The following is an 11,382-nucleotide window of genomic DNA, read 5'->3' on the forward strand; positions in this document are numbered from 1 at the left end:
AAATACCTGGCTTTAAGCATCCATCCAAGTCAGCTGGTCCTCCAGGGGTAATTGAACTAATAAATATACCTAGATCCAGTCTTCCCATCTTTTCTCCACCAATAATTTGAAATCCTGTGAAATAGCACATTTTAAAAAGATCTTCATGGGGAGGGGCAAGATAGGGTTAGGGGATTAAGAGGTACAAACTACTATGTATAAAATAAATAAGCTACAAGAATATATTATATAGCACAGGAATATAGCCAATATTTTATAATAACTATAAATGGAGTATAACCTTTAAAAATTGTGAATCACTATGTTGTACACCTGAAACTTATATGATATTATAAATCAACTATATCTCAATAAAAAATAAGTAGAAATAAAAATAAAAGGATCTTCATGATACTGGTGCTTTCAAGAACTAATGATTAGCCTGCGTGACACATAGAAGTGTAGAGTCTCATATCAAATATGATTTAATAGGAAACACATGTGAGATGGGACTTAAATTTGGTGGAAATATTGCTTGTAAGCATTTCAGCTTTGACATTTCCTGACTGGGCAGGTTGGGTAAAGGGGATGCAGGTAGGCAGAAGTGGGCTGGGGCCTCAATGCCAATGCTATGCAACTGACTTTTTCTCTTTGAATTTCACAGACCTTTAAGAATCTCAGTGACTTACCTAAGCCATACTTTGTATCTTTTTTCAGGTTAACCAGAGTGATCTCCCTTTCTGGTGAAGATACTATGCTCCATCTTTTGTGCAGCACATCTATTGGAAATGCACAATTTTAAGATAAAATAAACATAACATGCTTGGGCATTGAGACTGCTTGTTCTAATTTAAATAAAGCTCACTAACAGATTGCTCGGTCACTTTAAAATCATATTTTAAATAATATGCCATTATCTTTTTTTTTTTTTTTTGCGGTACGCGGGCCTCTCACTGTTGTGGCCTCTCCCGTTGCGGAGCACAGGCTCCGGACGCGCAGGCTCAGCGGCCATGGCTCACGGGCCCAGCTGCTCCGCGGCATGTGGGATCTTCCCGGACAGGGGCACGAACCCGTGTCCCCTTCATCAGCAGGCGGACTCTCAACCACTGCGCCACCAGGGAAGCCCATGCCATTATCTTATATGTTGATAGTGAGTTATAGTTTACCAAATGATTATGTTATCACATTTATTCCTTATAAATGGTTCCCTGTGAAATATGCATCGATATATTTCAGTTACAAATGCATAAACAGATCTCAAGAGGTTAAATGATGTGAGCAGGTTTACTCAGCTAGTACAGGCAAGAGGTGAACCTTAAACTTAGGTTGTCAGACTTCACGTCTTTCTGTTATATGACAGTTGACTTCCTGAATTTGATAATGCTCAATATGTTAAGAATTTCCCACTAATAAGTGGTTGGCATTTCTACTTATAATGTGTAAAACATTCATGTAAGTTCTAGGGTAAAAGAGCAACACGAAGAAACAGGATTTATTCTTTTAAATCCCATTAATAATGACTTGGCTGGCACATTCTCAAAGGACTTCCGTTTCTTATTTTATTTGTGGAACAATCTCATGAGGTAAGCAAAGAGATTTCTAATCATTGTTTTGCAGATGAGGAATAATAGTTCATGACTTGCTCAACATTATCAGCTAGTATCACTGGCCAGCAAAATGTCTTAAGTACTTGATAAATGCTAGCTAAATACATTGAGTGAATGTTGGCATCAGAACTAAAATTTACTTTTTCTTATTTCTACTTGGGTTTTTTTTAAAGTAAGCTGACCATTCACAAATATCTCCTAAATTAAACCAATAAATATACCACTTAATTGTCATCTTAATAAAATTACTTCATTTACTTAATAATCAGAGCATGTGAAAACACACACACATACACACACTTCTTGTTATGGGCTGAAATGTGTTGCTCCTCCCTTTCCTCCAAATAAATATGTTGAAACCCTAACTCCTAGTACCTCAGAATTTAACCATATTTGGAGATAGGTTTTTATTTTTTTTATTTTTTTTATTTTTTAATTTTTATTATTTTTTTTTGCGGCACACGGGCCTCTCACTGCTGTGGCCTCTCCCGTTGCGGAGCACAGGCTCAGTGGCCATGGCTCACGGGCCCAGCCGCTCCGCGGCATGTGGGATCTTCCCGGACCAGGGCACGAACCCGTGTCCCCTGCATCGGCAGGCGGACTCGCAACCACTGCGCCACCAGGGAAGCCCGAGATAGGTTTTTAAAAAGATAAGTTAAAATGAGGTCTTTAGGGTGGCCTAATCCAATATGACTGATATCCTTATAAGAAGAGGGAATTTGGATACAGACGACAGAGGGAAGATCATGTGAAGAAAGAGGAATAGCTCCACCGACAAAGCCAAGGAGAGAGGTCTCAGAAGAAATCAATGCTGCTGACACCTTGATCTCAGACTTCTAGCCTCCAGAACTGTGAGAACATAAATTTATGTTGTTTAAGGCACCCAATCTGTGGGATCTTGTTATGGCAGCTCTAGCAAATTAATACACTTCTTAACATCAACTGTAATTTAATAGTTTACACTGGTCTGTGTGTGAGGTGGTGGTAAATGAGTTCAACACACTCAGAAAGATATTTGTTTAAACTAAATCTGCAAATTCACCTCTACATAGTTCTTAAGCATATTGAAGCTTTTTGAAAACTAGAGATTATCTGCCAACATATGACTACCCATGGATTTAAAATTGTATTAATATGTTATAAATAGTAACTTTGTTACACAACATATATTAATGCTTAAATGATGAAAATGTGATACTTCATATTCTAGAAATAAACTCCATTAATTTCAGAAAACAATAACAACCATTTGCTCTCTGGAGTCAATTAACCTTGTCCCTTAAACACCAAGTACTAGTGCAAGTTTGCTAGCTCCCTGTAGTATACACACGTCCCTATTCTGTTGTTTCTTTTTGACCAAAACTTAGTTATAAACTTAGTTATAATCAATAGGAGTAGTAGTAGTTCAGTATTTCTAATTAATTAACGAAATTCCAAAAAAAAGATCACTGGACAATGGTGTGAAGAGCCTTATATATTTGATTTATACAAACAAGCATAAAGTTCATGAATTAGTTATTGCCTAACTTAATATTATATCTAGGTATCCAAGATACTTTTAGCCTAAAATAGACAATTAGGTCTAATTTTCAGCTAGAACCAAATAAAAAATACAACAGAATGAACCCATAAAATAAAACAAATAAGGGATGAGGTCATGTTAGGTATTAAATGTAAACTTTTATCACCATTCTCAAGACAGAGTCCATTTGCTTTAGACAGAGTGTTTCTGCCTTCAACTATAAAAGTGATCAATATTCTGAATGTTCCTAAGGAGTATCTGTTACAAGTCAAAGGTATTGATTCAAAGAATAAAAATGCCATTTCTTTATTTTCATTTCCAACATATGTACTAACAAGACTGGTTATTTATGTTACTTATTTGGCTAATAAATGTACGTGTGTGGGTGTGTATATGTATATTAAAACATTTCCCAGGTAAACAATATTGGAATATGTGTATAGACCCCCCCACATACAAAATGTGCAATGTTTTTATGTTATTTATTTCCCTAACTAGTAGTAATAGATTAGGCTCTCTGTTTTCAAGGACTCATCAGTGAAATATGAATATTAATTCATTCAATTATACTTTCACCTTTCAGATGTTTGCTGAATAATTTTCCTGTGAAAGACCCACATTAGGCAATTGGGGAAAATAAAGAGATAATATGAAAGCTGCTAGCATAATAAATGTAAGCACAATCAGATCAGGCTAGAAGAGCAAAGATTTAGTCTGACTGATAAATAGAATGTTAAGACTTCACAGAAATAGTTGTATTATGAAGGCATGAGTCAGAGCTGTAAGAGAGGAGAGGTTTCTTCTTGCCAGAAATAAAGAAGACTTCAAGGACATGAGGTAGAGTTTTAATAAGTGGATTAGCGAGATGGTTATACACAACAAGTAAGGCATTAACAAAAGCTGAGACGGAAAAAAGGCAGAAAAGGTTCTGCAAAAACGTCACAGATCAGCTTGGCTGGAGTACAAGGTTTGAGTCGGGTGGAGCTGAATATTATTTTGGAAAGGGAAGCTTTGCTAACCTACTCTTTTTAATAGGGAACCCTCCCTTCTGCTGCCCTGATATAAAGTGACTTATTAATGTGGGGATAGAGGAAGGAAGGATGTTGGTGTAGACCTACATGTTACTAGACACTACTGTGCACGTGTTGAGTTTCTATTTATCTGGTATTATATTCACATAGATGTTCAAAATACTTTCCCATTGGCTAAAAATTAAAAAAAAGAGAAGGAAGTATCTGAGGGTATATAGTACAAAAGAATGCAACTAAATTTAAAGTTATAGAATTCAATGAGGATTAAGTAGAATTTATGAATCATTGAAAGTGAGGAGCTAGATATTCAAGTACCAAGACATTTCTGAGTTATTTTAATTACTGTATGGAAACAAGCATTAATATTCAAGGAATACATATTTTTACATCTTTAAAAGAATTTTCTTTTCCCATTAATATACTTTATGACCACAGCAAATTCTGCAGATATTTTAACGTGTAAAAGAGGCTCAAATAGAAATTTCCATTTCTTTAATTAACACATGCTGGTGTCATTCCCAATAATGTTTACCTGGGAAATATCTTAAGAATAATTGATAAATGTGTAATTTAGAAATTAAATGTACACCCTCTCTGCATTTGAGATTGTTGTTCCAATGTTGCCTTTCTCATCTCTCACAAGGTTCATGTGGACATATTCAGTCCCCAACTAGAATAACTGTGGATACTAATGATAGATACATCTACGAGTAAACTATTTGAATTTCCTAGTAAAAGCCTGTTTCTGATAAGGGCCAAGTCATATAATCAATTTAAGTGAGTCAACAATCTTTTTGCAAGAAAAAATCATTTTCTTGGTTATAGATCTAGACCCTTGTCAACTATCAGGCAGCTCCATGCCACTGATTCTAAGAGGAACTGGACTATATAGGTAGAGGAGGCTCGGGATAAATTCATTGCTCACTCTAGGGAAAAAGACCCAATTCAAACTTGGGGATGATGGGTCAGTAACACCACATTGGTATAAAAAACAAAGAGAGGTATTTTTCATTGTTATATTACTTAATACACTAACTGCTCCAGCGGTAGGTAAGGAGGATTCATAATGGAAATATTGGTGTTTTATTTCTGTGCTAGCATGAATTAGCTGAGTGAACTTGAGCCGTATAACATTTCTGGGACTCATTTAACTCATTCACAGAATGGAAAGGTTTGGTTTAGATAAACGTTTTAGTTCCTTTCAGTTCTCAATTTATTTGACTCTATCTTTTGTTTCTGGTTAATTCTCATATCTGTTGAATCCTTTGTGAGCATTTTGGACTTTTATTTTTTATTATAATTTTAGACTTTGTATGTATTCTAATGAAACTTTAGGTGAAAAAAAAAAACCTAGCACTTAAAGTTACATTGGTCCTTGACATCTGACTAAAAACTAATCTTCTGTACAACATTTTATTACTAGGAATTAAGAATGTTCATAAAGACAATAATCAGTTCTAATACTGGGGAAAAAGTTTATTTAACTGTCCGTACAAGTTACTTTGCACCAGAATAAGCTTTTTCACATGAGTTTTTTTGCTTTTTGCATTTTGTTTTTGTTAAGAGTTTGGTGTTTGACCCCATTTTGTGGTTTGAACAGGAATGAAGGTGACAAATCCAGCTAAATTACTTTTCAATTGTACAGTAATCCTGAATTATAATAAAACAAGAAAAACTGCAAACCAATTTTACACAAGCCTTGCATAAGTCCTACACATTTTAAAAATGTTTTTACTTTTTGACTCTCTTAATAAGGAATATTAGAGGGGTTGATCACGATGGTGGAATAAGAAGACATGGAACTCACCCCCACCCCAATGAATACATCAAAATAAGTCTACGTGTGGAACAATTCTTACTAGAAACTGGCAGAAAGACTCCTGTACAACCAAGGCTGTAAGAAAGACTCACATGTAGTCAGGTAGGAAGGAAACAAAAATGATCAGGTCAGGACCTGTGCCCCTGGAAGAGGACTCAGAGGAAAAAGGAAAATACACGGGCAGAGACCAGCTTTGGGGAGTAAGCGGTGAGAGCTGCAGACTGGGTGCTCTAGTCCTGGGGTCCTGCAAAGTGGACATGAGCCCCCTTGGATGGTTGGAGGACTTTAATACCCCACTGACATCAATGGACAGATCATCCAGACAGGAAATCAATAAGCCAACAGTAGTCTTACATGACACAACAGGCCAGTTGGATTTAACAGATATCTACAGGAAATTCCATCCCCAAACAGCAAAATACATATTCTTTTCAAGAACACATGGAACATTCTCCAGGATAGATAAAGTCTCAACAAAACAAATCCCAACAAATTTAAGATGACAGAAATTATGTCAAGCATTAAGACCTACCACAGTGGTATGAAACTAGAAATCAATTACAGAAAGAAAAACGGAAAAAGAACATACATGTGGAGACTAAACAACATGCTACTGAAAAAACCAATGGGTCAATGAAGAAATCAAAGAGTAAATCAGAAAATACCTCAAGACAAATGAAAATGGAAACACAATTCTCCAAAATTATGAGATGTAGCAAAAGCAGTTCTAAGAGGGAAGTTTATAGTCATACAGGCCTTCCTCAAGAACAAGAAAAATATCAAATAAGCAACCTAACCTACCAACTAAAGGAAAGAGAAAAAGAACAAAGCCCAAAGTCAGATAAAGGAAGGAAATAGTAAACATCAGAGAAGACATTTAAAAAAAAATAGAGACCAAAAAACAATAGAAAAGATCAATGAAACCAAGAGCTAGTTTTTTGAAAGATAAACAAAATTGATAAACCTTTAGCCAACATCAGGAGGACCTTCAAGATGGCGGAGGAGTAAGACGTGGAGATCACCTTCCTCCCCACGAATACATCAAAAATACATCAACATGTGGAACAACTCCTACAGAACGCCTACTGAATGCTGGCAGAAGACCTGAGACTGCCCAAAAGGCAAAAAACTCCCCACATACCTGGGTAGGGCAAAAGATAAAAGAAAAAACAGACAAAAGAATAGGGATGGGACCTGCACCTCTGGGAGGTAGCTGTGAAGAAGGAAAAGTTTCCACACACTAGGAAGACCCTTCACTGGCGGAGATGGGGGTGGGAAGCTTCGGAGCCACAGAGGAGAGCGCAGCAACGGGGTGCAGAGGGCAAAGCGGAGAGATTACCACACAGAAGATCAGTGCCAACCAGCACTCACCAGCCTGAGAGGCTTGTCTGCTCACCCGCCAGAGCAGGTGGCGGCTGGGAGCTGAGGCTCAGGCGTTGGAGGTCAGATCCCAGGGAGAGGACTGGGGTTGGCTGTGTGAACACAGCCTGAAGGGGGCTAGTGTGCCACAGCTAGCCGGGAGGGAGTCCGGGAAAAAGGCTGGAGCTGCCAAAAGAGGCAAGAGACCACTGTTTCAGGGTGCGCGACTGGAGGGGATTCCTTCACTGTCTGCCCACAGAAGGCAGAGCACCACCTAAACAAGCTCTAGAGATGGGCATGGGCCATGGCTATCAGCTCAGATCCCAGAGACAGGCATGAAACACTAACGCTGCTGCTGCAGCCACCAAGAATCCTGTGTGCAAGCACAGGTCACTATCCACACAGCCCTGGGAGCCTGTGCAACATGCCACGGCCAGGGTCCTGTGATCCAGGGACAAGCTGGCTGGTAGAACACACGGTGCACCTCAGGCTGTTGCAGTGTCATGCTGGTCACTGCTGCCGCAGGCTCAACCAGCATTCCAATTATAACTACCATACCCCTCCCTCCCCTGGGCATGAGTAAGCCAGAGCTCCCTAATCAGCCGCTGCTTTAACCCTGTCCTGTGTGGGTGGAAACAGATGCCTGAGGGAGACCTACATGCAGAGGTGGGCCCCAAACCAAAGGTGAACCCCAGGAGCTGTGCGAACAAAGAAGACAAAGGGAAATTTCTCCGTGCAGCCTCAGGAGCAGCAGATTAAATCCTCACAATCAACTTGATGTACCCTGCATCTGTGGAATACCTGAATAAACAATGAATCATCCCAAAATTGAGACAGTGGACTTTGGGAGCAACTGCAGACTTGCGGTTTGCTGTCTGCAACTGCTTTGTTTCTGATTTTTAGGTTTATCGTACAATAGTTTTTAGTGCTTGTTATCATTGGTAGATTCGCTTATTGGTTTGGTTGCTCTCTTCTTTTTTAAACATTATTATTATTATTTTCTATTTTAATAATTTTAAAAATTTTATTATTTTTTTTTTCTTTCTTTTATCCTCCCTTTTCTTCTGAGCCATGTGGCTGACTGGGTCTTGGTGCTCCGGCCTGGTTCAGGCCTGAGCCTCTGAGGTGGGAGAGCTGACATCAGGACACTGGACCACCAGAGACCTCCCGGCCCCACATGATAGCAATTGGCGAGAGCTCTCCCAGAGATCTCTGTCGCAACAGTAAGACGCAGCTCCACCCAGTGGCTAGCAAGCTCCAGTGCTGGACGCCCCATGCCAATCAACTAGCAAGACAGGAACACAACCCCACCCATTAGCAGAAAGGCTGCCTAAAATCATACTAAGTTCACAGACACCCCAAACACACCATCGGACGTGGCCCTGCCCACCAGAAAGACAAGAACCAGCCTCAACCACCAGAACACAGACACCATTCCCCTCCACCAGGAAGCCTACACAAGCCACTGAACCAACCTCACCCACTGGGGGCAGATACCAAAAAAAAATGGGAACTACAAATAGGCAGCCTGTGAAAAGGAGACCCCAAACACAGTAAGTTAAACAAAATGAGAAGACAGAGAAATATGCAGCAGATGAAAGCGCAAGGTAAAAACCCACCAGACCAAACAAATGAAGAGGAAATAGGCAGTCTACCTGAAAAAGAATTCAGCATAATGATAGTAAAGATGATACAAAATCTTGGAAATAGAATGGAGAAACTACAAGAAAGGTTTAACAAGGACCTAGAAGAACTGAAGAGCAAACAAACAATGATGAACAACACAATAAATGAAATAAAAAATTCTCTAGAAGGAATCAATAGCAGAATAACTAAGGCAGAAGAAGAGATAAGTGACCTAGAAGATAAAATAGTGGAAACAACTACCGCAGAGCAGAATAAAGAAAAAAGAATGAAAAGAATTAAGGAGTCTCGGAGACCTCTGGGACAACATTAAACACATCAACATTCGAATTATAGGGGGTCCTAGAAAAGAAGAGAAAAAGAAAGGGTGTGAGAAAATATTTGAAAAGATTACAGTTGAAAATTTCCCTAACATGGGAAAGGACATAGTTAATCAAGTCCAGGAAGCACAGAGAGTCCCACTCAGGATAAATCCAAGAGGAAACATGCCAAGATACATATTAATCAAAGTATCAAAAATTAAATACAAAGAAAAAATATTAAAAGCATCAAGGGAAAAGCAACAAATAACATACATGGGAATCCTCATAAGGTTAACAGTTGATCTTTCAGCAGAAACTTTGCAAGCCAGAAGGGAGTGGCAGGACATACTTAAAGTGATGAAAGGGAAAAACCTACAACCAAGATTACTCGACCCAGCAAGGATCTCATTCAGATTCAACAGAGAAATTAAAACCTTTACAAACAAGCAAAAGCTAAGAGAATTCAGCACCACTAAACCAGCTTTACAACAAATGCTAAAGGAACTTCTCTAGGCAGGAAACAAAAGAGAAGAAAAGGAGCTACAAAAACAAACCCAAAACAATTAAGAAAATGGTAATAGAAACACACATATTGATAATTACCTTAAATGTAAATGGATTAAATGCTCCAACCAAAAGACACAGTCTCGCTGAATGGATACAAAAACAAGACCTGTATATATGCTGTCTACAAAGACACACTTCAGACTGAGGGACACATACAGACTGAAAGTGAGGGGATAGAAAAAGATATTCCATGCAAATGGAAATCAAAAGAAAGCTGGAGTAGCAATCCTCGTATCAGACAAAACATACATTAAAATAAAGACTATTACAAGAGACAAAGAAGGACACTACATAATGATTAAGGAATCATTCCAAGAAGAGGATATAACAATTGTAAATATTTATGCACCCAACATAGGAGCACCTCAATACATAAGGCAAATATTAACAGCCATAAGAGGGGAAATTGACAGTAACACAATAAGAGTAGGGGACTTTTACACCCCACTTTCACCAATGGACAGATCATCCAAAATGAAAATAAATAAGGAAACACAAGCCTTAAATGACACATTAAACAAGATGGAATTAATTGATATTTATAGGACATTCCATCCAAAAACAACACAATACACTTTCTTCTCAAGTGCTCATGGAACATTCTCCAGGATAGACCATATCTTGGGTCACAAATTAAGCCTTGCTAAATTTAAGAAAATTGAAATTGTATCACATATCTTTTCTGACCACAATGCTATGAGACTAGAAATCAACTACAGGAAAAAAAGTGTAAAAAATACAAACACATGGAGGCTAAACAATACACTACTCAATAACGAAGAGATCACTGAAGAAATCAAAGAGGAAATCAAAAAATACCTAGAAACAAATGACAATGAACACATGATGACCCAAACCCTATGCGATGCAGCAAAAGCAGTTCTAAGAGGGAAGGCTACAGCAAATACAATACTAGCTCAAGAAACAAGAAACATCTCAAATAAACAACCTAACCTTACACATAAAGCAATTAGAGAAAAAAGAACAGAAAAACCCAAAGTTAGCAGAAGGAGAGAAATCATAAAAATCAGATCAGAAATAAATGAAAAAGAAATGAAGGAAATGATAGCAAAGATCAATAAAACTAAAAGCTGGTTCTTTGAGAAGTTGCAAAAAACAAAAGCCCAGGACCAGATGGCTTCACAGGCGAATTCTATCAAACATTTAGAGAACAGCTAACACCTGTCCTTCTCAAACTCTTCCAAAACATAGCAGAGGGAGGAATACTCTCAAACTCATTCTACAAGGCCACCATCATTCTGATACCAAAACCAGACCAAAACGTCACAAAAAAAGAAAACTATAGGCCAGTATTACTGATGAACATAGATGCAAAAATCCTCAACAAAATACTAACAAACAGAATCCTACAGCTCATTAAAAGGATCATACATCATGATCAAGTGGGGTTTATCCCAGGAATGCAAGGATTCTTCAATATACACAAATCAATCAATGTGATAAACCATATTAACAAACTGAAGGAGAAAAATCATATGATCATCTCAATAGATGCAGAAAAAGCTTTTGACAAAATTCAACATCCACTGAT

The 11,382-nt window shown here is 38.1% G+C and overlaps 1 protein-coding gene across 2 annotated transcripts in view; it reads right to left on the reverse strand.

Moving 5' to 3' along the window:
• The window catches only part of PTPN13 (protein tyrosine phosphatase non-receptor type 13), a 220,118-nt gene that overhangs the window by 56,381 nt on the left and 152,355 nt on the right, over window positions 1-11,382 (reverse strand). For both annotated transcript variants that reach the window (XM_007115680.4, XM_007115673.4), the window contains 2 exons: window positions 669-758; window positions 7-114 (listed from right to left, as the gene is read on the reverse strand). In XM_007115680.4, the coding sequence (XP_007115742.2) occupies window positions 7-114; window positions 669-758 (198 nt within the window). The remainder of the gene's footprint in view (window positions 1-6; window positions 115-668; window positions 759-11,382) is intronic.

Source organism: Physeter macrocephalus, chromosome 7 (assembly GCF_002837175.3).
Source record: "Physeter macrocephalus isolate SW-GA chromosome 7, ASM283717v5, whole genome shotgun sequence".
Classification (NCBI taxonomy): Eukaryota; Metazoa; Chordata; class Mammalia; order Artiodactyla; family Physeteridae; genus Physeter; species Physeter macrocephalus.